Source organism: Vidua chalybeata, chromosome 14 (genome assembly GCF_026979565.1).
Source record: "Vidua chalybeata isolate OUT-0048 chromosome 14, bVidCha1 merged haplotype, whole genome shotgun sequence".
Lineage (NCBI taxonomy): Eukaryota > Metazoa > Chordata > Aves > Passeriformes > Viduidae > Vidua > Vidua chalybeata.
Window position 1 is genome coordinate 3,290,269 of NC_071543.1, and position 26,857 is coordinate 3,317,125.

Consider the following 26,857-nt stretch of genomic DNA (forward strand, 5'->3'; position numbering starts at 1 on the left):
CATTCATTTCTGATCTCTTGATGTATTATCACCCTTTTTGGAAAATTTTCCCCCCTCATGTAAAGGCTTATTTGAAAATGCCATGAACAGGGAGGTCTTAGGCAGGTAATGCTCCTGCTGGCAGCAATAATCTCTTCAGACTGCACTGATCTAGCAAATGTCTGTGTGTGATTCACAGGGAGAGATTTTATCCTGCAAGAGGGAAGATGCAGGAGCCAGGGAAATTTCTAAGCCTTCTAATCCCTGAGATGCCCTGATAAAGAGGCAGAAATTCCATCTGGGAAAATACAAGGCAATAATGGGCCTCAGTTTGTGCTCAGCAGAGAACAAATGAGAAATAGGCTGTGTTGGTCAAGCACGTGAAATATTTCCAGGACAGGTTGGAGCTGGACACTTGAGCCTTCCTAAGGGAGCTGCTCTGAGGAATGGCTCTGTCCAAGAGGGACTCTCAGCTCCTCCAGTGTCAGGAGGATTCCTGAGGGATTCAGGCTTTCTTCCTACACTTTGATCCCCCTGGAGCCTTTGTGCATTGCAGAGGTCCCTCCTTAGGGACACAGAAGGTGCCACTGAGGCAGCAGGTGGGGACAGCACACAGAGCTGCAGCCAGGGGCTGCCTGCACCACAGAGGGAATTCAGGAGTTGTTCTCGGGGATGTTTTTTAATAAGAAAATCCAACCCATAACTTCAGAGGAAGCCAAAAAGCAGAACCCTCACTCTGTAACAAAACAAGCCTTTGTTTTCCCCTGGAACAAAAATTAAACCCTTTAACACTTTCCCACCCTGCAATGGCATTAAACTGGCAGTAAATACATTCACTTGCAGTGAGGAAAATCCAGGGTTAAAGCCCTTTGTGTGACTCAAGACCAGGATCTTGAATCCTGTTCTTGTCTACCCAGAACTCAACACCTTCACCCTCACCAAGTGATTGGCTATCTTGGCCAGCCAGAATGTGTTCTAGACATTTCCCTCCAAGAGCTTAATTTCAACGAGCTGCCACTTTCTTATGGTTGAAAAACATCTTGAAATATGTCATATAAAGCCCCTTAGCCCGATCAAAGCCAGGGCAATCACATGTGAGCTTCTCTTTTTAAATTATTTAAGAGAAATGCTGGTCCCTCTTTGTTGTCACACAGCCCTGGGTGTGAGATGCCAGAGCCAAATCTTCTGCCTGATTAAAAGTTCTCTCCTAGCAAACAGATTCCAAAAGCTCTAATGAGTGTTTCTGGTGCTGCTGACGAGTGATCTGTGAACCTGCTGGGGAAGGATGCAGTCACCTCTCTTACCTCATGCATCACTTTCTCCTTTTCCACTGGCACCTCATCAAATGTCTTCACACTCAGGGGTCTCTTCTTGCTGTTGTTACTGAAAGCAGGAAAGTCAAGGGGTCAGCACAAAGCCCAGGCAGATTCTGCACCAGTTGTAGCTCTGTTGCCTCCTCACACAGCCCAGTTTCCTGGACCACTTCTCTTTTGTCACCTCCTGTATCTAATAACCAACATCCTGACAAACTTATCTGATTCTTTCACCAGCCATATTAAGGGAGGACACCAGCCAGTGAAATGTTTCTTTCCCCCCACCCTGTATCTGCTTTTCTCACCCAGTTTCTACTGCACTCCAACGATTCACTCCATTGTTCAAGTTTTCTTCCACAGGGCAGGTTTTGGAGTTGGATTCTCCATCAGGACACAAGGTGATGTTCAATGGAATGTAGTCTTTGCCATCCTGTGACATTAAAACCAGAAAAGAGCACACAGCTGGTAAAGTTCATTTTGTGCTGCATCTCAGATGTGAGAGGTTATTGTATCCTACAGAGCTTTGTGATGAGAAAGGACTAACTTGTATTTTAACTTGACTGTGATGTTTGTTCAAGGTGATTATCATGTTCCTCATACCCTGTGGAAGTTATGGAAGTTAGAATGCACACTTCATCCAAGATTTACTGTGCAGGAGGCTTTGTGAGGGAACTGGGGCACTTTGGGAACCCTGTGATATGGGATGGCTGAACACGGGCTCAGATATTCCAGTCCAGCTCAGAAGCAGTGGCCCATGTACTGCTTGGTTTTGTCCAACTTGGGATCTTGGAAAGAGCCAGGCCTTAAAATGGAGCCTGAAAGGATTTAATTTCTTGTCCTTCTCAGGAATTGCTGCTGCACATGGTAATGAGCTCTGCATTGTCATTACCCCCCTGCAGCAATCCTCAGGAATGACTCTGCTTTCAGCTCCTGAAACTATTTGTCCAAATTTCGCTGTGCTGCTTTTTGTTTTTAATTTTGAGAAGCAGTTAAGTGCCCTATTCCCTTATCATGATTTTTATGTCTCCTCAATTTACTTTGGTTATAGAATCAAACTCACAAGCTCTTCTTATTGCAGACTGGGCCCTCTTCAACTCAGCTCCACTAAATTTGTTTACAAACAGGAAGAAGCTGGAGGAGAGTGTTTGATTTCTTCTTCAATTAAATTGACAATTGCATCACTGATCTGGTTGTTTTTACTGAAGAAGAAAATTACTGGTTTAACTATTATAAAATTAATCATTACATATCTGACTTTCTGTGCTTTAAGTTGCATAATTGCAAAGCTCCCAAGAGCACTGGTGAACATAAACTTGGAAATGAGAGACAAAGTTCAGGAGGTGAAGAAAATCAGAAGTAAAGTTAACATCTGAGTAGTTAACATTGTCTTTACTCATCCCAGCAGGCATTTTCCTAGTGAGCTATGCTGGGAAGTGAAATCTCATATTGGTGTGCAATAATCCTGCCCATGCACACAGGTGCCCATTCCAAAGCCACATCTCTTGCAGAGGGGCTGGCCCTGCTGTACCTGCTGCACGTTGGCCTGCAGGAGATCCCCCAGGCGCTCCACCAGCTCGGTGAACGTTGGCCTCTCCGTGGGGACCCCATGCCAGCAGTCCAGCATTGTCTGGTAGCTGCAGGAAAAAAACAGGGATTAGGCATGGGAAAGGATGGGAGCTTTTTTCCAAACTTTCATTCCCCTGCTGCTTGGTTTGGTGGGTCTTTGAATTAAGAGAGGTTCAGATCCCCACATGCTGAAATTCTGTTTTGGTTTCCATGGGGGATGCTTTTTGCTCCCATATTCCTGCCTCAGCTGAGCCTGCAGGATTTTGGTTTTTACCCAGCTTAGAGTCTGGCTGCTGGGCCCTGCTGATACTGCTGAAGTAATTCCTGGTTTTGGGTACTGGGTTTCTGTCACAGAATCTGAAGTCTGAGCTCCATGAGCTCCAGCTGACATGGGGCATTTGATTATCTTCCTGTTGGCAAAGGTCAGACTGACTTGGGCTGTCCTTAGCATTAGTCTGTGCTGTCAGACACCCAAAATATACTCAATCACAGCTTTAGTGAACATCAAATACCCAGCTGTATTCTCCTCCCCCTCCCCACTTCACCACAATCTCTTCTATGAGGTGTACAGCTCCCAGCAGTTCCAGCAGCTCTTACACTTCAGGAGTGGAATACTCTGGAGATCTCATCCGGGTCCCTTCCTTGAGCCGCCGGCAGAAATCCTCATCTATCTGCACCCCAGGGTATGGAGAGGCACCTGGCGGGAGAAATGACAGGGCTTCAGCATGGCACAGTCCCTGTGTCCCAGCCCAGGGGATCTCTGCTGAGCATTTGATGTCACCCAGAGGCTGGCAGTAACAGGAGCTTGAGTGAAGAAGGAGCTGCAGTCACTCACAGCCTACACTTTTTGTTTGGAAACCTGTTACAGACTCACTCTGTCCCTTCAGAGGTTTCAATCACACTGTCTCCTCTGCATTTGTGATACAGTCAGGACCCACTCCAACGTAAAATAGGGCAGAGGAGAAATAAACTTCATTAGTTTGAGACTTTAAAGTATCTCTTGGTCAGTGGTAGAAAAGTTCCAGCTCATTCAATGGGTTCCTTGGTGCTTTCCAAACTGTTACCCTGCCAATGTCCTGCACTGAGTGGATACACAAGGAGTGAGTAATTCCTGCTCATCCTTCATTGCTTTAGAACCCCTGTGAGCAGGTGCAGAGGGAGCTGTGGGCACCTGGCCCCTGCCAAGGACCATGAGAACCTTGGTTCAATCCCATATGTGGAATTGCTCCTCTCCTGGTTCACCAACTACTGGATATGCATTATCCTACAGGAGAGACTCCCTTGACAGTGGCCTTCCACCTTTTCAGCCTTGTTTTCTTTCCTGACTGTGTGTGCAATGCTGTTTACCTTGAGTGCCACTCAGTTGTTGGCTGAACCCTGGCAGGACAGCTCGTGGCAACTGGAATTGCTTTGCAGAGGTTGAATGCTGTGAAGGAGCTTTGTGTTAACTCCCACAAAAGTTTGGGAGAGTGCTCTGGCATCTGAGTAATCCAGAGCTCACAGGTAAAATTCAGAAGAAGTCTAAGCTGAAATTTAAAATGTTACTGAACCTACAGAGGTTAAAAAGATTTGTAACTTCCCTCCCTCCCTCCTCCCTAAGCCAATGCTTCCTGTGCAGCACAACTCTTGTTTTGGACATTTTGGCATCCCAGAGGCTGGATGATGAATTTGGAAACAATTTCATCAAGTCTTAACATGGGAGATTGAATGGAATCCATTCCTCCAGCCCTCGAGGAATCTGTGTATGATTTACTGTCTATAACATTCCTGCATATTTCCTGCAAACACCATCATGTGCTGTGCACTTGGGGGCACAACGAGAACAGCAGAAATCTTTTGGATAAAGCATTGAAGAAGGGGCCAAAATGTGGCTGCTTCCAGACTTGTTCTACTCTGTGAACCTGACTGCTCAGTGGGCAGGACCTGCACTGGGGAGCCAAGATTCCAGCACTGCCTGAGAAGGAATCTCAGCACAAATGGGCTCCCAGGACATCCAGAGCCCAGGGATGCTTATCCACAGCACTTCTGAATTCCCTGGATGTGCAAGTACCAGGGCACAAGACTGACAGTGTTTCCTGGAGTTATGTAAGCAGGAGATAGGCAGCACCATCATTTCTGCTTTATACCCAGATTTTCCTTCCCAATCTTGCCTTTGGCCTGTCATTATGCTCAGAGTAACCTGGGAATGAACTGCTCATCTCACAGATGGAGAATCTCACTTGCTCTCACAATCTGAGCTCTCTCTCTCTCTGGTTTCATCACAGATCAGATCAACTGCAAGATGGTGAGAGCAAATACAGGGAAGGCAAAGGATAACAGTGATAGGACAAGGAGTACTGAGACAAACTAAAAGAAAGGACATTTAGGTAAAATATTAGGATGAAATATTTTACTAGAGGGTGGTGAGGCTCTGGCACAGGTTGCCCTGGGTGGTTATGGATGCCCTTGGCAGTGTTCCAAACCAGGCTGGATAAAGCCTTGAGCAGCCTGGTTTAGCAGGAAGTGTCCTGCCCATGGCAGGAGGGGTTGGGACTAGATAATCTTGAAGATCCATTCCAACCCCTGAACATTCCATAAGTCTATGACTCATTTTTGACTGCAGGATCTTTTGGTAATTTATATTTTGGCCAGTGTTGGCCTGCTACCAGCTGGAGGCAGCTCAGATCATAAAAGCAAGGAACTCTCCCCTTCCCAATTCCACTCAGCACTGTCTTTATCTGGACTCTGGGATAAGTCTAATAACTTGGATTTGGAATGCTGAGACAGCTTAGGAGAAATGTAGGCTGGAACATATGGTGTAAGGCCTGCACATGATGTTTTCCTTAGGGGAAATCTCCTTCAAAATGCTCAAAGATGTGGCATGCATTGGATATGGGAGCCCTCTTTTGATCTTGGTTTTATTTTAGTGGGATAATGAGATGCTGATGTTACTACCAGGCACTGCTTGTTTACATAATTATCTCTGATTGCTTTTGGAACAGTGCACATTGAAATTCCAGGAGATGCTGACATTCTGTACCATTAGTGATTTCAGGATGTGTTAAACACTGCTGGCACTACCTGACACGAGGTGTGTTGACCCCATTGGAATAATTTAAAGCTCATTGCAAACTCAGCCCCAGATAGAAATTAATATTCCCTCAAGTCCTGATTTCCCTCTGTATCACCAAAGCAGATCCAGGCTGCCAGCCTTTCTGCAGGCAGCCTATTGTCCTTCACGACACAAACTACACTCTGCATTTTCCTAATCAGTATTTTTCCCTTTTTTAGAGGGTGCTCTAAAAGTCTGTGGGACGCAGTGAGAGCAGCAGCTGTAAATGGGAGCCAAAACACACCCTATGGCAACGACAAATAACTTCCATCTCGTGGCTCTCAATGATCTGTAAAACTTTTATATGACAGAATTCAATCAGTGACACAAATCCTTAATTAAATATTTATCGTTTGAGCTGCAGATGTGAGCAGTGCCAAACCACAGGCATGCCTGGATGAAAAACCCTCTCAGAGAAAATGACTGGTTTTGAGCCTGTGCCACCAACTGAAAAAAGCAGTATGTGATCTACGTCACAGCCAGGACAGAGGCTGCTGCACGGGTGGCAGCCCCTGGAGCCATTTGGGAGATTCCAAATTCAGAAGGGGATAGTGCCAAGAAAGGGGCTAAAAGAACCCAGATAAAATGTTTTTTTTTTAAATAGATTAAAATAGAAGTGAATTTCACTAACTGGATTTTAATTTGTATTAGTGCTCAGTATTAAAGGCCATCTGTTAAATTCTGTCAGGACCTTTGGGAGTGATACAAAGTTTGTTTCTGCAGTGCCCCTTGGATTCATCAGCATTCCATCCCTTTGGTTCCCAGTGGAGAGCCTGTCCCCTTGAGTGTGTCTCTAGATGCTGATGCTAAAGCATCTTCCTGAATAATCTGATAAACCTGGGGCATTCCTGGTGCTTCTGCAGCTTTGCCTCTCTGTGCTGTTTCTACACCTGCAGTTGGTGATGCTCTTACAGAGCCATGGAGGGCTCACCCCAAAATAACAACACCCTAAAAACCAGGGCTGAGCCCCAGGGAAAGCAGCAGCTGCTACTTGTTTCAACCACTCGAGTGTGAACTTTCTGCTTGGTGTGCAGATATGGAGTAGGGAAAAGTCCAAATCAAAGACTTGGACTGAGAGCAGGTTATGATTTTGCAGCCAGCCTTAAGTAAAGATTAGGATAGAAACAGCTCCAGACTTTGCATTTTCACTTGACATCTTGAGCCCAATCATTAATTTCAACTGATCCATGAACCAAAGATAGAAGGAGATTAGAGTTTGCTTTAAAATCCAGCAGTTTAAGTTGACAATGTTTCTTGTTTTCTTTTGTCTGCAAATGCTGATTAAAAAGCCAAAGCTGACATTCCGCAATTCCCTCAGGAAAACAAATCTTGCCCCTCTGCAAGGAGAATCTGAGAGCAGCACAGTCCAAGTGTCTGTAGGGCTGCTTGTGTAAGTCTCACAGCTTTATCTGCTGGACAATAACCAGGGCTCCGAGAAGCTGAGATTTCTAACATCCTGGGATGAAATCTTGAGTACATAAAGAACATCATTATTATTCTTTTAGAAATGTTGTGGCTTGCAAATGATGCAGCCACAAGAGCCCATGTTCTACCCTTGGTCTGCTGCCAAAAGAATTTTGGCTGAGCCCAGCACTGCTCCTTGCACCAACCCAACAGCACCTGCTGCCAGAAGATTTTTCTTACCTAGAAAATCTTAGATTTTGTGGGGTGGATGATCAAGCTGGGATAAAATATCATGTGGGCTCGTGTTGCATGGGCCACCAGCAGCAGCCAGGGTGCCCACAGCAGGGTGACTCTGCAGCTGTGGGGTTCCCTGAAGCAGGTGTGGTTTGATAGGAAACGTCTTCATTGTTCTCCAAGAAATCTCCCACTCCTCCCAGCCACAGAGGCTTGCGTTTTATCTCTGGGCTCTGTTGCTTTCAGTGGGTACAAATGTTAGGTCTAGGATTTTGGATTTTTGATCCCCAGTGTTTTCATGTCCTTTGTCAGGTGGAGTTCTCATTGAAATTGGCTTTATTTTACACCTGGTCTGCACTGTGCACTTGTCCTCAGTGAAACAGAAGCACTGCCCCACATGATCACCTTTTTTAACAGCTTTTCTTAGCTAAGCAGCCATAAATTATGGGGGGAAAAAAGGGTTTGAAACCATTCTTACCTAGAGAAAATATTTCCCACAGCAGCACTCCGAAAGACCACACGTCACTCTGTGTGGTGTAAATTTTGTCAAAAATAGCTTCTGGAGCCATCCACTTGAGTGGAAGCCGTGCCTAAAAGCCAGAGACACAACAGGTTGCCAGATCTGCTGTTACTGATCTGCCCAAGCCCAACTTGAGGGTAGCAGCTGAAGCTTCTTGCACTCACATCTCCCTTCCGTACGTAGTCGGGGTCTTTGTAAATATCCCTGGCGAGGCCGAAGTCACAGATCTTGACCACATTGTTCTCGGACAGGAGGATGTTCCTGGCTGCCAAATCCCGATGGATGCACTGCCAGGGAAGGACACGGGGTCACAGGGGGCTGGCCAAGGAGCCCCTGCTCCAGCTGGAGGCAGGAGAGCTTCTTTGGGAATGGGGAAAGAAATGAACTGTGCTGGGATGGGAGCAGGTCAGAGAATGAGTGGAAATCTGCTCCAAATACACTGGGATATGCAAAAGAGGGAATAACTCAGGGAACAAACCAACATTACAGTCAGTTTTCTGATTTTTCTGTGTGAAATAACTTTGCAGTTACAACAAGGAAGGGAGTCCTATTTTCTCATTAGCTGATCCCTGGGAAATTTTGGAGAGGCCAAAAAGCAGCTGCAGCTACATTTCCCAGTGCAGGTCCAGGAGGGTATGAGATGGGATAACCCTGCTCAGGGTTTCTGGGGGCTGCCCTGGTGTGGGAAATGGATTTGTAAAGAATTCTCAAGACCTGACAGAAAGCTCACACAGTCTTGTACATCTGTATGCAAACACTGAGATAAGGTGTGCTGGCTTAGGAAGGCCATGGAATAGAGATGACATTGTTGAGAGAGATTGAACAAGGAACAAGTTTCAAAATATGGCCTTGCAAAAAGATCAGATATTTTGGAGAATTAGAATTGTGAAAGATGTATTGTAGCAGGACCACGTGGGGTAAAAATATAGGTGATTGGTGTTAGAAGTAATAGCAGCCTTGTGTGGCAAAAGCTAACAGGCTGAAAAGCATTTATAAGGTATTGTAACCAGGAAATAGGTTAGCTTCTGATGGAAGGGCATTGAGTTTTACATCTCTTGTGTCTCACTATTCATTGAGACTAACAATAGAATAAAATCTTCTAAAATGCCTCTCAGTTGCCCCATCTCTGTAGAAGCTGGGAAAACCAACACCCTGGTGGCTGTGTGTGAGTGAGGCTCAGTTATGTGCACACTTTGGCCTGTGGATTACACTGCATTTACCTGAAAAGCTGTTCCACAGGGTACAAACTGCTTCCTGTTTATCTAAGCAGTACTGACTCTGCTGACAGTCCCCAACACCTCTGACAAACTCAAGGAATAACTGGATACTCCTTCCTCATTTTTCAGTAGTGGTATTCACCACACTAAAAGGAGTTTTCTCTACAAGTCCTTTCTGCGTTTATTTATGAGGCAGCTCCACAAACTGTCTCACAGTTTCTGAGAATATTTGAATTTCTGAGAACTTCACTCCTTCAATCTAAACCCTCCTGCTGCAGATGCCAGCCCTGCAGCCAAGAACATGATAAATGCTCCCCCACAACCCCTTCAGTGCTAATTGCTGCTTAACCACCAGAGCTAGCGTGATCTCCAGCACTCTAACAGAAGAGCAAAAAGCAGATTTCTCAGACTCAAGAGTGTGTTTGGGTTTTTTCACATCAGATACTCTGTAAGAAGTCTGAATGAGCTCACTTTTCGGGAGGCGAGGAATTCCATGCCTTTTGCCACCTGGAAGCTGTAGCAAATCAGATCCTCCAGAGTCAAGGGCCTCTTGTACAGATCCTCAGCATCTAGGAGAGATCAGAGACGTGGCAAAACTCTGCAGCAACAGCTCCAGAGCTGGGTGGCACTGGTGCCACTTGTGTGCTGATGGCCCCAGCCCCACACCTGAGTGTTGGGTGTGAGATCTCTGCAGGGTTACAGCTCTGGGTGAGCAACCACTGACCCAGAGGCAGGAGATCAGATGATTAACAAAGTTCCCTCATCCATTAGTCACTCATTTAGCTATGGGGAAACAACACCTCAGGCTGGGAGTGAGGGAAACTTTATAGACAAGAGCCCAGGGACAGAGTGACCTCACGAGTCTGGTAAAACATTCCCATTTCTCCTCTCACTCAATAGGAGCAGCTTTGTACACAATACAGAGCTCTCTTTTTGTGAGAAAGTTGGAGTGGGGAACAGCCAAGAGGAAGAATTTGGGATTTCAGGAACAAGCCAAGCCATATAAGGGCTTGTAAAATGTGTGACTGTGTGTGGCACTAGCCAAGTGACAGAAGTCTTGCCAATAAAAGATTTGGGATGAGGTAGGGTTCTTTTACCTTCTTCATCATCATCTGAGTCACTGTAACTCTTATCTTCAATAAATCCTGAGCTGGCAGAGCTGCCTGTGCTGGCCACACTCTCGAGGCGCCTCTTGATCAGTTCAGTCAAATCACTGTTGGACTCATCCAGACTTTTCTCTGCTTGGTCAGAGTTTTCCTGGGACTAGAAATGGCAAAACCTGATTTTTAGTTTTGTATGATGCAGTGCTTGAGGATTCAAAATATGTGACAGAATGGCATAAGGAGAAAGGGTCCTCTGAAGATGAGCATGTTTGAACATGATGTTTGCTGAAGTGGGAATAAAGAGGAAACCTGGCTTTATTAGTTCTGATTATAAACTAATAAAGCCGGGTTTCCTACTTATTCCTACTTATTATTCCCCTTTCGCTGATAGTAATATTCCACATCAGAGTTAGCTGAAAGCTGGCTGGGTGAGACTGAGAGGTGAGCAGAGAGAGTAATTCTCTTGCTGTTCTTAGGATGCTAAAAACCCCCTCAAGGTGAGTGCGTGATGGGCACTGACGTGTCTGTGCTGGGGAATGAGGCACAACCAGCCCTCAACTCATGGCAACAAGGGTGAGAAAGAAATTCTGAGTGAGTGCACCAGGAAAATCTCCTTCATGCCACAAAGTCTCTCATGTACTTTGCTGCCTGCACACAATAGCTTTAACAATGATAATAATACTGCAATCATCTGGGAAGATAGTCTTGGTGAGGCTGCAGTATCTGGCAGGGCTGGGGTCACAGAGCCTGTCCCACGCTGGGTATTCACGAGGAGGAGTCAGTCCCATCCCTCCCCAGCCCTGAATTCTGCTCCTGTGTTTTGCTCCCATGCCAGCCCAGTCTGTGCTGGCACAGATGTTTGTGTGCATGCAAAGAGCTGTTTGGGAACCAAACCCTTTGGTTGGTTTTGATGTGGAGTATCTATGAGCCAGGCTGTTGTTACAGCACAGACTTCAGGGCTGGCACAGGGGAAGGGACAGAGGATGGAATGAGCAGATGGGGGAAGGATGAACTGCTTTCACTTGGGGCCTAGAAACAAAAATCCCCAAAACAGATTTGTGTTTTTCGAGGGTTCACTTTCCCCTACTTCAGTTAATGCCAGTTTTTCACTACTAGTTTGTTGCCCTCCTTGTTCTGGAAAGTGTCTCACAAGTAATTCCCTCTCTTTCAAGTGCTCTGGAGTGTTTGGGTACTTGCAATTAATTCTTTAGGAGATGCTAGAAGAGGACAGCAGTGAGATCCTGCAGGGGAAAAAAATCCCTCTTGTTTGTACAAATTAAAATGTAGAGAGAAAGAAAGTGCCCATGGAAATACCCAATTGCCTTGGTGCCAGTGCAGAGCAAATCCAGCTTTTGTCAGTGGTTCTTGATTCCCTGCCTCGTGACAGAAGAAGTCTCATTTTCATACCTTGTATGCAATGAAATCTCCTCGTTTCCCTCGGAGATAGTTGGACAGATTTCCATATTTGCAATATTCCACTATGACCATTAAAGGGCCTAAAAAGACAGGGAAAGTCAAATGAGTTTTGAAGCACTGCAAAGGACATAATTCTAATTTATCCTACCAAATCCTCTTCAAAATAAATGACATTTCTATTATACAGATGAAGAAATGAGGAAACACAGGAGTGACACAACCAGCAGGGGTGTGGAGAAAAGGGAACACATTCTTAGTTTTCCCCATTGGATGGTAACAGTTGGTATTTATTCCAAATTTATAAACAAGGAAAATTCAGGATGATCAACACAATCCCAGATGCTGTTAAGGTTGGTTTGCTCTGCACATGGAGCAGTTTTCATTTTCTCTGCTGGCTTCACAATTGTTTGTTTTGGGTGGAACTGATGCCACCAGAGGAAATCAAAGTATGCAGGGCCATAGACAGCTTTTCTAAATGAAAAGCTGCAAAAATATTCAGTCTGAAGTTTCTGAAAGCCTGGAAAGTGCTCTCACTTTCTTTCTTATTCCTCTAGAAACCACTGTAGAGTCAGAACTGCTTTTACACAATTATGCAGGTTTTTAAGAGCTGCTTGAAATGCTTTTATATTGCAGTGTGAGATGCTAGGGAAGGGAAAAGCTGCATTCTGGACCTTTATTTTTTGTAATCGTCAAATGTAAGATAGAGTGAATCCATAGGACTGGGATGTGGATAAACATGGAATATTATCAACCCTAAACACCGAAGCTTTCCTGTCCAGAAGCTTTTTCTCTGGAGAAGGTCTGTGGTTCAGACTGAGGAGTTTGCACTTCAAAGGGGAAGTGCTGAGAGCTGCACTTGGCCTTGGGGAAGGAGCTCAGCAGGGTTCTGCCGGAATTCCTGCATCCCCCTGGGCAGGAGCAGGGCTGCAGTCGGCTCCTGGTGCAGCATTGCCTGGGAGAGCTCCAGGAGGGAACAGTGACCCCGGGACAGCGTGGGACAGGCAAAGGAGCAGCCTTTGGGAGCACAGAAAAGGACATGCTGAATTCCTGCAGGCAGAACCGAGCCCTGTGGATTCCTGCAGGTTCTGCACTCACCCAGCTCTGTGGCACTGCTGCCTAGAGTGCACACCTTGGGGCTCTCCAGGACCCCCAGACCCTCTGCTGCAGCTAAAACAAGCCTGAAAACCTTGCAGTGGCTGCAAAACCACCAACCCCCAAATCCCCAGATCCCAGTGGTCCCAGTGCTGACCCCAGAGCTCTGCTCAGTGCTGGCATCTGGCCGTGCTCAAGAGATTTGGCTCTGAAGAACCCAAAATCCAATGTCCCTCATGGATGCCCTGAAGAAATGCAGATTCCAGAACAGCTTTAAAGCTCTGCATAGTGATTTATTCATGGTTTTGAAATGCTTCCTAGACATGGCCTGCCCATATTTTGTTCCCTCATTGTAAAGCACACACTGCATTAGTTCTGACTGCTGAACATCAGACACTCCGGCAAAGTGTTAAATTCTGTTATTTGATACCTTGTTAAAATAATGTATGTGCATACTTAATACCAGTCTCCATCAGGAGTACACGGTTACATAAAGCCTAACGGGGAGGGGAGAGCACTGGAATTTCACAGGAGCTGGGATCAGTGTCTGCCTCTGGAGCTCCAGGCTGTTTTTCTTAAGTCTGCACTTGCACTGCTCGGAGGAGAACAAAGCAGTGCCTGCCTCAAGGCTGCTCCGTGCCCTGTGAGGTCCTGCTGCACCCCTCTGCCCCTGACTCTGCCCCCCAGGCACCTGGCAAGGAGGAGGGAGGGTCACCTCCCACCCAGGATGGGGCAGGCTGGAGAATGGCAAATCGAGGAAATCCCAGGAGAAAAAGTTTCTCAGAAACGGGACAATCAGAGCCTCCGATCAGTCCTGAGGTGTGTCTTGCTGTGCAAGCAGAACTCTGGGGCTGCTTGGGTTAAGAACCACTGACCTCTGTCCTGCTGCCAGGTTTGAGGCACCTGCTTGTCCTGAGCCCCCTTAGGGACTTGTGAGCACAGGGGAGTCCCCAGCATTCCCAGTGTCCCAACCCCTCTGCTCACAGGCCCGAGCAAAGGCTCCTGGCTGCTGCATCTGAACCCTAAATCCATCAGCTGGAGCTGCTGCCCCTTGCTCCCACACAAGCTCCTGGGGTCTTGAGTGCTGCCATTCTTGGGAGCTCCCAGACCCCAGCAGTATCCATGGCTACTGGTTGCTGTTTCCTGAGGAACTGGAAGCACCTTGCTGGAGGAAAGATTTCTTCCCTGGCACTCTCCCAAATCTCCCTCATTGAAGTTTTCCTTTTCCCTCGTGACTGGACAACAACTGTTGGAAACTAATGGTGTTGGGGTCTCAGATGAGCAGAGATCTGTGCACCATGTCTCTTGATTTCCACCCTTCATTTCTTTCACTCTGGGGTTTCCCTTGCCCTTGGGTCACCTAAACCTGTTTGTTAGGGTGGTTTTGAAGATTTTGGAGGTCAGCAGTGAGGAGCCATCCTCAGGAGCTGCTCCCCTGAAGCTGAAGCCCAGTAAGAGGCACGGATGCTTTGTCTGGCAGTATGGGAAGGGATGTTTTAGTGACAAAGGTCTGACATTTATGGGACTTTATATGATGCAGGGCCAGTCCTGCCAGCTCAGCCCCGTGCAAGTCCCTGCTCCTGCTGCACCCAGGGCTGTGCCAGGCTTCCTGTCCACAGAGCAGAAACAGCTGTGTGGGGAAGAGGAGGCTCAGGGAGCCCAGCTCAGCCTGGTAAGGCATCCTCCTGATAAGGCAGGGAAGGAGAGGGAGAAGAAGTCTGGAAATGCCTATGGGGAGGAATTGGGCGCCTCACTGCAATCCAATGTTCTCCTCCCTTCAGTGCCTCCAGATAGAACAGAGAGGTGGCACCAGAGGTGGAAGAGGTTCAGGAGCCCTGGGTGGGATGAAGCCATATCCTGCAGGAGCAGCAGGAGCTCTCCTGTCAGCAGAGAGCTGGAAATGCTGTACTTGCACTGACTGCACCACAGGCACTTCCAAACACCCAAAAGTGTCTGAAAAGTGTTTTCTTTTTTGCTCCAAATTTACTGAGGACTCCTCACCTCCAGCTTTGGTGCAGGCTCCCAGCAGGTTGACCACATTCAGGTGATGTCCTATATGGATGAGGATCTTCAGCTCAGACATTAGAGCCTTGCATTCATTAGTAGTTGCACATTCTGCTTAAGATAAACAGGAAAAAAATCATCTTTACACAACAGGATATTTTCAACAGGACACAGCAAGATCCTGTTTATCCTTTGAAACAAAACCCACCCAGGTTCCTTGCAGTATCTTGGCTTTTCAGACTCTCACACAGATAATAACTCATCCGTTGCATTGTCTGCTGACCTTTATGAGTGGGATAACACTTTATCTTTTGGGTGACTCTTCCTTTCTAGAGCGTGGGTTATGGAGGGTTACGGTCCCTTCCCCAAACCTCATCCCACAGAGCCTCTGCCAGGACTCAGATTTGCAAGCTTAGCAAAGCCAACCTCTGCAAGCCCCCACAGTACACAGAACGTGTCCCTTCCTCTCTGCTGGGCTGTGCAGTTCAGCAGCACTCGGTTACAACACCTCACAACTTTCCACTGCATGTAAGGAGGAATCCACAGATCTGGAAGCTGTGTCCCAAAATGTCCCAGGGAACACACAGCATGACTAGAGCTCAGGCCTGTAAGATCTTATTGACCCAAGAAATTAATTTTCTAAGATCTGTGTGTGAGCCATGACAGGGGAGGCCCTGGCTGGCCAGTGACATTTTAAGGCAGGCACCCTCAGACCAGAAGGTTGTTCAGGTGCTGCTTTATCTTCCCAGCCTTCTCTCCAAAACTTCCATGATGTATTTTAATAGGAGAGGCTTTGACCTGTTGCCTTTGCCCTTGCATCATCTTTTGTAAGATTTAAATATGAAGAAACAGTTAAGCAACAAATCATTTGGTGTGACAGATGTCACCTCTTTATCTGTTTGTAGAATTCCCCATCATCTTTTTCCAAACTGTGTCATAAAGAAGGAGCTAATCCAAGATTCCTTCAGCCAATAGTGCTTGGTGTGTCCATGGGTGGTATCACTCTTGATTTCCCCTGGCACATGCTGGAAGATGCAGCCAGCTCAGAAGTGTTTCAGATAATTCTGCACATTGAATTTTAGCCTTCAATCCAGACCAGAACCGAGCATACTGCATGGAGATGGGAGAAATGCAGGCATCCCCAGAGCCTTTTTAATTCCTTGGATGGATTAACTGACACTCGAGAATCTGCTTAATTCATGAAAGTGATGAATTATGGGCACGTTAGTTGGGGAGGGGCAGACCAGAGCAGGAGGCAGCTGCCTCCATGGGGGAGGGAGGTGTAAAATGATGGAGAATCTGCCAAATATTGCTGAATATGTGCTGGCAGGGCAGAGCTGGCATGAACATCAGTCGGGAAGCACAGCATGGAAGGGATGAAACCCCAGAGCTGTCCAGGGCAGCACATTTTGATGGAGATGGGAATGTCTGAATCAGGGAGTTCTAGGGGATTTCAGGGGTCTGGAAATGGGCATGGAACAGAAGATACAACAGCAGGAGAAAAGATGGTCAGAAGGGTGAAAATAGAGAGGGGAGACCAGACCTGAAGGAGGTCCAGAGAGGTGATAAATGGGTGTTTTTGTGATTTCAGAGATGGGAGTAGCAGAGTACAAGGAGAGGCAGCTGGCAGCAGAAGCCAAGTCCCATGGCAGCAGTCACTGGCTGGTGGCATGGCAGGGGTTAATGGTGTCATGCAGCAGGATGGAGTCGTGAGGGCTGTGGCAGCATGAGCTGAGCCTTTGGAATCCCCCTCAGGAGCAGCCCCAAGCCCTGCCCAAGCAGGCAGCCTGTGGCTGATGCGTTCATTGCTCGCTGTGTGCACTGTGTGCGAGGCTCTGTGAGCAAGAACAGGCTCCGAGGTCCCTCCTTCCCTCCACCCAACGGGAAAGCTTCCCTTCATTTCAATAATTGCAAGCAAGATGCCTCTAATTTACTCCCCTGGCACTGGGGTTTTTTCCAGCCCCTTGAACTGTTCTACATCTGGCTAGGCTGGGATGGAAGGCTCAGCTCCAATTTCGGGCTATCTCGTGTAATTACACTCCATAATCTGTTTCCCTCCTCACCCCACAGAGCTGGAAGCTGCTCTTTTCTTCCTTGAGGAATACAAGCCTCAGTCAGTAGTGCAGCACAGAGCTGCTGCCATTTCCTCCCCTTGCATCCCTCCACCATGGCTGATCCCACATGGAAGCCCACTCCCTGCAGGACACAGCGAGCTGAGCACTGTGGCCTCGCTGCCCCCAGCTCCCCCGAGCAGTGTGGGGAGGATCTCAGAGGGATTTTTGTACCTTTCAGCATTTTTACGGCAACTGTTTTGCAGGTTGAAGATTTATCAATGCCAAAAGCAGACGCCTCCACCACCTTCCCAAAAGCACCATGACCCAGAGTTTTACCTAGAGAAGCAAGAGTCGAGAGTGAGCCCAGCTGCACCAGCCAGGAGGGGACATGCAACCTCAGCTGTGCAGGAGAACCAGGCACAGTGCACAGCCACAGTCACAGCAGCCTGAATCACATCCTGCAGCATATGGATATGCAGGGGTTTCTATCCATATGGCCTGGATGCAATAGAGCACGGGAGAGAACAGAGGAGGGGAAATCACTGCACTCACTGAGGGCAGGGCTGACACCTACACGGATTGAGGGGACAAACATTACCTGGAGTTGTCCTGAGCCCAGGGAAGGCAGAGCTTGGGTTAATTGTGGCACCCTGATCTCTCATGAAAGAGAGCCAGCAAGGCACTCAGGGAGTCACAGCCCTTTAATCCTTCACTTATTGACATTGATTTGATAGAAAAGCTGCACTAAATGGAATTTAGGATGATAGCTTTTCTTTCTTTTCCCTTTCATTTGGATTTTCCTGCCTGTGTTACCTGGTGTACTCTGAGAGCTCCGACCCAGGGTCTGGCTTTTTGGTTCTGCCAGTTTCTGTGTCCCACCATCATCTCAGATTTTGTGATTTTATTCTGTCCTCTCCTCCTTCCATGTTTTCCAGCTGCAGCACCAAGAGCACACAAATACAGACATTTTCCCTGCACTCCTCAGTGCACACAGATGTTACAGTTTTGCTGTACAAACATAGCCAGCTTTTTGCATTTTCTGTCTCCATCAGCCAGTGAACTGAGCAGTGAAATGTGGCTCGTTTTTCCATGAGAGATTTTTACAGCTCAAAGTTGAGTTCTGATGGTTGATAAGGAAGTGATTATTTGATGAATTGATAGCTTTCTTCAAAAGAAAATTCACTTTCCTTTTTCCTCCATGGGAATGAAATCACACTTTTGGCAGGGACAGTACCTGGAGGTACCTTTCCTCCCTGTCAAGAGTTTGACTTCCCTTTTCCAAGGAGAAGAGTTGGCAGCTATTTTGACAGAGTCTTTCCAAATCCCTCGTTTCACCCTCCATTCAGGCTGACCCTGAACTCTGTGATCCCAGATCCAAGGGTGGCAGTACCCTGGCACTGTGACAGGCTCCTGCTGGGTTATCCGACAGCTCCACTGCCACTGGGAAGCATTTGGGATCATCCTTCCCCCCAGCTGTGACCCCAAAGCACTCACCCAGGCGCAGCCTGTCCCTGGGGAACTCCCATTTGCTGCTGTCGTAGGGCAGGCGGTCACACTGCTCGTCAAGGGGCATCTCCTCTGGGTCCATGATAATTGACAGGTATCCTGTTTTAATATCTGTGGCATCGGGCTACAAACAGGGCGGGGAGAGATTATTCAGGGGATTTACGCTGCAATTCCGAAGGGAGGGAGCTGTCTGGCAGCCTGGGGAGTTCCCTGCCTTCCAGGCACTTTTATTCTGAGCCAGGAATGCATCACTGCAGCTTCCTGCTTCTGTTCTACAGGTGAGACACAAATGTTTGTGTGTGGCTGCCACTCATGGCTCTTGAGAAGAGGCACTGATTGATGCTGGGAAACACAAAATCTACCTGGATCAGCCAAAGGAAATCACTGATTTTCCACGGGAACTGCAGGAGCTGCACTTCCTCCTGCATATTTTGGCATTGTCACCGTGTTTTGTTCTGCAGTGTAGATTCTCCACAGTTCTCCACTTCATGGCTGCAACTTATTGCAATTTAAAATTGCTGGAAAATGCTATTTCTGATGCTGCTAAAGTGAGAAATTGTGGCTGGGTGGGTTCTGTGAGCAGACTTGCACAGGAGTGAAATGTAAAAGGAAATTCAGTGTTATCCACTGCTCTGTTAAGCTGAGGTTAAGGATGAAAACGTGAATTTAATCCCTGTATTTGCAAGAGGAGGGGAAATTTTACTCAAATATTGAAGATCAGCACTGAGACTGCAGTTTGGTGAGAGCAGAGCAGAGAGTTGATTGCCTTTGTTTGCTGTTTGTTTCAGCAAAACTGACCTAAATTCCTTGAAACTTTACTGCAAGTTTACTTCTTGAGTCACAAAAGGGAGGTGAAAAAAGAGCAAGGAGATCAAATCAGCTGTGTGGTTTGAGCTCATTTCTAGAGCAGACAGCCTGGGATCTTTCTTTAATATCCTTTCAAGTCAAGTGCTGAAATCAAGCCCTCATTTTAGGGTATTTTTTGTTATTCTCACAAGCCAGTTTGACTCATAAAGAGGGAGGAGCCAGATTTTATAGTTCCACAGAAGTGGCTGGAAACCTCACAAGTGCAAGGGTTATCTGAAGAAGTCAACACAAACCAAGGACTGAATTTTACAGGGACATTTTACCCAGTTTTTCTACCATCTGCCCCAAATATTTGTCCCTAAGCTCTGCAGTTACACTGAGCTGGGGCAGATCCCAGCCTTTATGCAGGATGGGAGCTCTCTCACCTTTCTCAGTTTGCGAATGAAGAGGGTCAGGAGGAGCCAGAAGAGCGTGGCAGCCAGCCCTGTGCACACCAGAATGATCACCTCAATGTTGGATTTCTCCTCAGAACCTGCAGGTCAATGTACAACCAGGTTGGAAATGTGTCCAAACTCCCTGAGTGAGCCCACTGGGATTGTGCATGCCCTCAGCCCTGGCTCACCTTGGATTCTGATGAAGGCTGATGTGCTGTCCTGGCCCAGGTCGTTGGAGGCCTGGCACTCATAGAGCCCCTCGTCATCTTTCTTCACTCTCTCAATCACCAGGGTGTTGTTTTCCATGGAAATTCCTGTTTCAAGGCATTTTGGTTAATGTTGGCACAATAATCTGCCTGCCAATAATGCTTTTAGGAGACAGAGCTGAAGGTGAGCTCCCATCCATGCAGGCTCTGGTGTGAGGACACATTTTAACCCTGGTCTGGTAACCTTTCTGGTAACCTGGGCTCCTCCTGGTCTGGTAACCTTTCTCTGACTTTTTTTTTTCCACTTCAATACCTGGATATATTATTTGGCATCCTTTAAACAACAGCAAATGTGGCTGTTGATTTAGAGTGGGTAGAACCTGGAAGTTAATCCAGAAATTAGCAAAGGGATGCAGGATTGGTGTCTGATAGCAGGAAGGTACACTTGGAAAAATGGGAACTCAGTGGAATTACTGAAGGCTGTGGGAAGGGATGAGACATGGGGAACATGGAACTCAAGTTAGGCACTTCTTGGAAAAATAATGGTGTGAAGCAATCCTGGATTCACAGGCAGCCAGGTGCAGTGGGAATAGAGAGGTTGCCTAGATATGACCTATGAGAGACTTCTCTATGTTTAATTTTCCCAATTTCATTTTTCCTGGTTGGTGGTACTGCACTGAGAGTTCTTCTGTTTCACTGAGGGATGATTGGGGTAGAAATAGGGAAACGGGTCAGGCTTGCAATCCAAAAGGGAGGGACATTTTGAATTTCTGGGTGTTCTGCCTGTGAATCCCATTGTTAACAAGAGTACTGCACACAACTTGCCATGCACTGTGCTGAAATATTTACCCTGAGGTGTTTCTTCCAAAATATTTTATTTATGTTTCCATTGGTTGGATGAGTTACATGCTTGTCCCTCTAGAATTATTTATAAAATTTCAGTAACTGTAAAGAGTTTCTCTCAGAACATTCTGATCTGAATTATGGATGATCCTAGATTTCCTACCTAGTCCAAGTTGCAAAATTAAAGTCACCGGACCAGCTACTGACATGGGATTCTCCATGATTTATGGGAGGATTCAGGACACACTCAGCTCTGCACTGGGGCAGCCTCATCTCCAGTGCAGTTTCAAGCACCACAATATAAAACAGACTTGAAGCCACTAGAGAGCATCCAAAGGAGGCCACGAGGATGGGGAAGGCTCTGGAGGGGCCTTATGAGGAGGGGCTGAGGGCACTTGGTTTGGTCAGCTGGAGGAGATTGAGGGGAGACCTCAGTGCACTCTTCAGCATCCTCCTGAGGGACAGCTCTAATCTCTGCTCCCTGTTACAGGGACAGCACCCAGGGAACAGCTGGAGCTGGGCCAGGGCAGGGTTAGGTAGGAGATCAGGAAAGATTTCTCCCCCAGAGGGTGCTGGCACTGCCCAGGCTCCCCAGGGAATGGGCACAGCCCCGAGGCTGCCAGAGCTCCATGAGCCTTTGGACAGCACTGCCAGGGATGCCAGGGTGGGATTGCCAGGGGCCACATTGGATGATCCTGTGGGTCCCTTCCATCTCAGCACATCCCATAATTCCATGGCACAGAGCTGGGAAGGCACCTGGGCTCAGGTGAGGGGCTGCAGGCTTGAGTGAGGCTCCCTGCCCATGGTGGCTCTATCCCACAGAGCTGAGATCCCATTCCCATCACTGTGCTGTGGGAAATAAAGGACATTTCATCCACCATGGGATGCCCTGAACCCCTCTTCCAGGTGACTTTGCTGCAGTTTATCGTGGCCAGGACAGCTGAGAGCTCAGGCCTGTGTTGGCAGACCTCAGGTGCACCCTGTGGTTCAGTTTTGTGCCCAAACTCTGGTCCCACACAAGCAGCCTGAGCAGCACTCCCTGATTTCCCACTGCTATCCCAATGTGTGCTGGGCTGGCTCTGCACACGGGAGCTTCCTCTCACCTCAAAGTCCAAGCTGGAGACCCCTGCAGCATCCTTGGATTTGTGTGTGTGTGCCTGAGTCATGGGCACAGTCGTAGGTGCTGTGTCATGGTGGCCCTGCCAGTCCATTATCCCACATTCCAAACAATTCTGGGCAGCAGGACCTCACCTGATGCTGCTGAGATGGGGTAGCCATTCTTCCTCCAGGTGACCTGCGGCTCTGGGGTCCCACTGACCTTGCACTCCAGCAGGATCTTGCCGCTGATGTTGACCTCCAGGTCCGTGAGGTTCTGGATCACGAATGGCGCCGCCTTCGCTGCAGCCACAAAGGAAAAGAGCTCCCAGTCAGGTCTGGGGGGCCCTTCCCTCACCTCCCCTCCTTGCACGGCCTCTCTGGGCTGGATGTGGCAAAGGTTTGGTTGATCAGTTGATCAACCCCCCCCCCCCCCCCAAAGGTTCTGTGAAGAGTGGGTGAGTTTATTTGGTTTATTTTCACACTGCCTAAGCTTAGGTTTGGCTGCAGCTCCAACTCCTCATCCTCTGAAGAAAACAAAGGACAGGGAGTGGGCGGTGCACATGCAGAGTGAAGGCAAAAAAGGAGAAAGGAGGGGGAAAAGAGGAAACAGTTCTAAAGGTTCTTTATCCTCCATCAGCAGTGCAGTTTTCTCCTTACTACAAACCATGGTAACGCCCACTTTATGTTCATTTATAAAGGATGCAGGACAGCAATTAATAAAATCATAAGCACAGCATAAAATATGCCCCAAACTTGCAGTGAGGACAGAAGATGAGGGGCATTAGAACATATAAAATGTTTGAATAGGGGAAGGAAAGCTGGATTGGAGGGGCACTTCCATCTGTGTTCTCCACAAGAATTGCCTGACGTGCCAGACAAATGACAGACCCCAGTCATCCTCACAAGAACGTGATCCTGATTCCAGTTCTCCATGGATGTATTCACAGTCTAGATATGTTTTTCCCATAGCTGTGCCGTGTAGGTGTGTGTGTAGGTGGAAATCTGACTGGCTGAATAAAAATATCTGCCAGGGGAGAGGAAAGGGAAGTGCCTGAATGCAGAGAGCAGAGCAAGGCCGGTGGCTCACAGCAGGTGATGCTCACAGGTGGCCCTGGTGCTCTGGGGACCAGCCAAACCATTATCACTGCCCAATAGCTGAGTGAGACTCCTTCCCTTCCTCTCTGCCTCAGGAAAAGGGAGATGTTTGTGTGTGCCTGGAGATAAATCACCTCCCAGTTTGGAATCAGGGCTGTGGCTGAGATCTGTGTGTGTGGAGGGAAGGGGCTGGGAGGCTGCACAGGTAATGTGCTCGTTCACTCCAAGGCTGAAGGCAGCACTGGGCTGTGCTGAGTGCCAAGTGCTCACAAACCCTGCAGTGCCTCCTGAGCCAGAGAAGCCAGTCTGAAAATCCCTGGCTAATTCAGCTTCTGAAGCACTCTGGCTCCTGCTCCCTGACTTGCTGCTGTGTGTCTCAGTTCTTCTCCAGTTCTGTGCTTTTGTTTTCTTCACCATTGGAAGGTGGTTAATAAATCTATCCATTCCCCATGCCAGCAGCACTTTGTCTTCTGAGGAGGCTTAGAGATGATCACCCACCTTCTTCACTCTGAAGCAGAAGAAACTTCACTCATTTTTAGTGACTTCCTACTGGCAGAAGTGTCCTGCCCTTTGTATTCCCACAGCCAACAGAACCAGGCTGGAGGATCTCAGTGAAAGAGTTAGGGGCTTGGGTATAAGAAAATAATTGTTATAATAAAGCGCATCCCTCTTACCCAGAATAAATGTCACTTGATTTTACACTTGCCCCTCATTTGGGACATTTGGGATCTGCTGGGTCCAAATCTGTTCAGGTATCTCATCCTGGCAGCTGAGACTAGGTACCAAAGTCATACAGATCTGGGGTGAGCATCCCAAGTTATAGTTGTGCTTCAGTAAATGGTGGGTGATGCTTTTTGTCCTCACTCAACTCTAAATCTGCACCCAGCATGGAGCTGGGAAGAGAAATGCTGCTGAAATCACCTTTATGTGATCTCAAATATTTTATCCAAACCCAGCAGTGGCTGGGTGAGCGTTCTCCATGTCAGGCTGTTGATCCACACAGAAAAATGACAAAACCGAAGCAGAGCAGGACACAAGGTTTGTGTTAGGACACGTCCCAGTGCCTCTCTCCCCTGGCACATACCTCTGACCAGGAGCTGGCTGTGCTGCTCCAGTGTGTCCGTGCTGTTCTGCTGGTTCTGGGCTCGGCACTTGTAGAGGCCACTCTGCTCCCCCGTGACGTTGGGAATGAGCAGGGTCAAAGAGATGGAATATTTGTCCATTTTCCTGACCACAGAGTGGCTGGGAGCCGGCTCTGAGGAGGGGTAGTACCAAGCCAGGTGGGTGTAGATGTACTTGGATGCCCGGCAGGTCAGCTGGACGTCATTCCCCACGATGGCTGTGACTTGGGAGGATGTTTGCAACCCAGAGGGCACATCTAGGAGGAAGGGAAAACGTGTTTGGAATCAAATCCCAGCTGAGATCTTTGACTGTTACTTGGGGGTCAAATTTCCAGCAGTAATGGAAGAAGCCAGGTTTAATGAGGCACATTCACAGAATTCACAGAATGACTGGGTTGGAAGAGACCTTCAAGATCATCAAGTCCAACCCAGCCCCAACACCTGAACTGAACCCTGGCACCCAGTGCCACATCCAGGCTTTGTTAAACACACCCAGGGATTGGGACTCCACCACCTCCCCGGGCAGCCATTCCAGAACTTTATCACTCTTTCCATCAAATTTTTTTTCCTAATATCCAACTTATATTTCCCTTGGCACAGCTTGAGACTGTGTCCTCTGGTTCTGTCAATGCTGCCTGGAGGAAGAGCCCAATCCCACCTGACCACAACCACCTTTAAGGAACTGTGGAGCGTGATTAAGTCACCCCTGAGTCTCCTTTTCTCCAGGATAAACACCCCCAGCTTCCTCCGTCATGGAAATGTGGAAACAGGCACTGGAGCTGGGAATTAGGAAAGTGGAAGTTCCTCTCACTGCCTAGTACTAACCTGTGCTAGTCCAGCCCTCAGCATTATAAATCAGCCCATCTCCAAGTAATGAGTTGAAAGCTTATAAATAGAAGGAGTTAATTGACTGAGAGAGTTTAATCAGGAGCTGTTTCTATCCAAGTAGATAAATGTGTTTGTGAGCTCTTCCCTTTCCACAATCAGGGCTGGAAAGTATTAATTGCAGAGGAATAAAGAAACCCATTCCCATCCCTCTGGAGCAACACCTTCTTCCCCACTGAACAGTCTCCTCAACTCTCTCTTATTCCAACTGTGCCAATATTTATTTTCATCACATGTGAATGCTGGATATTTACTTGATCACTGATGGATTAACTGATCTAATGATGTCTAAGTCCTTGAGGCCCTTATAATTAGCAGAGAAATACTCTGAGTCATGACTCTGACCTAGCCATGAAAGAGTGAGCTGTTTCTTGCTATATTTTTAGTAACTTTTCACTCCAGAAAAAAAAAAAAAATCAATTTTCCTGAAGTGGGAAACTGAATCCATTTGAAAACAAGAAAAACTGAGTGGAACGCCAGAGCCTGCCCTGCAGTAGCTGCCAGAGACCTGCAAGTAAATTGGGGCTGGAAGATACTTTATTGCCTTTGGGTTTTGTTAATTTTAGAGATCTATCCACCTGACTGAAAGTTCATGGATTCCCACAGTGATCTGGAATTATTCTGCTGTCTGTTAGGTCAGGATTTTCAAGCAACTGAGAGTTGTAAGGAACCTCTTATCAATGTTACCAGGGATGGGATCCTCGGCTCACTCTGGGCCACCTTCTGAACAGGAACAGGTTTGCCCTAAATCTGAGACATGATTCAGTGCCAAGCTGTTGGTGAGATGCTTCCTCAAGCCAGGATGAGCAGGCTGGGACTTTGAGAGGGCCGGGACTTTGAGAGGGCCAGGACTTAAAGCAGAACAAGTGTGCACTGCACTTGCCATCTGCAAATCCCACCTGGAATCTGGCCAGGGGCTCCCACTGCAGAAAGTTCTGCAGAAGCTACAGCTGAGCAGAAATAGTGAGGCTGCTGAAATAACCAATGTGCCTTATAATAAAGCACATATTCTATAAAATACAGAGCCCTGGAGGAGCTTTCAGATATGATTAAAAAGTCTCTCTTCTTCCCAAGTCATCTGGAGTAGAACCCATGAGCTTTTGCTTCATGGTTTTTAAAGACTGGCACCAGAAATATTTCACAAAAGATCCAAAAAGAGATGAGATCCCCTCAGGCCACAGCTGTGGAAATTGTTATTTTTCTCTTCTTTCCTTGTGCTGGAGTTGCAGTTTGCTCTCTGCAGGGTGTTGTTAGGCTCAGTTGCTCTCTCTTGATGCCAGCTGTGTGCTCAGGCTGCCTTGTGTGACACTGCTCCCTCTGGATGTCCTGTGCTTCCAATATGCCCAAATCCTGCTTCTCAACACAGGGGAAATGTCTGAGGCTACCCAGACCTCCCCACACAGGCAAACTGAGAGCCAATGAGAACACTGGGCTGTGGCACAAGCAGCATTTCACATCTCCTGAATCTCTCCAGCCAAATCATGGAACAAGTGCTGCATCCCTTGGGATAAGCCTGCCTTGGGCATGGCACAGCTTGGGCTGCAGCATTTTGGTGTAAATTCCCAATGAATGGGATGTGTCCATTCCCAAGCCCTGAGTTTTGAAGGATGCTCCATATTTTTGCTTTGTTGCTGGACTTGAAAGTTGCCAGGGTTTTTTTTTTTCCTACCAACTTAACATTCTGGGAGCAGAGGCCTGGCTTGTTTTTCTTATCATTCCTTCTCCTGATATTTTTTATTTAGCATTTTGAATATTTTTAGCCGGAACCTGTGCTATTCTCTCCCATCTTGTTTGCCTTTCAAGCAGCTCTTTCAGCTCCAATAGAATATTCATTAATTTTCATTGCAGTGGAAGGAAAAAGAGAGGAAA

General features: G+C 47.4%; 1 protein-coding gene and 1 long non-coding RNA gene across 2 annotated transcripts in view; one reads left to right on the forward strand and one right to left on the reverse strand.

Moving 5' to 3' along the window:
* LOC128794993 (uncharacterized) overlaps window positions 1–26,857 on the forward strand; it is a 121,720-nt gene that overhangs the window by 66,622 nt on the left and 28,241 nt on the right. The window lies entirely within an intron of this gene.
* LOC128794988 (vascular endothelial growth factor receptor kdr-like) overlaps window positions 1–26,857 on the reverse strand; it is a 124,961-nt gene that overhangs the window by 15,055 nt on the left and 83,049 nt on the right. Inside the window, exons 13-28 of the mRNA XM_053955332.1 lie at window positions 24,067–24,360; window positions 22,041–22,187; window positions 19,929–20,054; window positions 19,732–19,838; window positions 18,488–18,623; window positions 17,225–17,329; window positions 14,937–15,050; window positions 11,835–11,923; window positions 10,422–10,587; window positions 9,796–9,893; window positions 8,272–8,394; window positions 8,066–8,177; window positions 3,456–3,555; window positions 2,821–2,926; window positions 1,598–1,722; window positions 1,284–1,362 (exon numbers count right to left, since the gene is read on the reverse strand). Of these exons, the coding sequence (XP_053811307.1) occupies window positions 1,284–1,362; window positions 1,598–1,722; window positions 2,821–2,926; window positions 3,456–3,555; window positions 8,066–8,177; window positions 8,272–8,394; window positions 9,796–9,893; window positions 10,422–10,587; window positions 11,835–11,923; window positions 14,937–15,050; window positions 17,225–17,329; window positions 18,488–18,623; window positions 19,732–19,838; window positions 19,929–20,054; window positions 22,041–22,187; window positions 24,067–24,360 (2,027 nt within the window). The remainder of the gene's footprint in view (window positions 1–1,283; window positions 1,363–1,597; window positions 1,723–2,820; window positions 2,927–3,455; window positions 3,556–8,065; window positions 8,178–8,271; window positions 8,395–9,795; window positions 9,894–10,421; window positions 10,588–11,834; window positions 11,924–14,936; window positions 15,051–17,224; window positions 17,330–18,487; window positions 18,624–19,731; window positions 19,839–19,928; window positions 20,055–22,040; window positions 22,188–24,066; window positions 24,361–26,857) is intronic.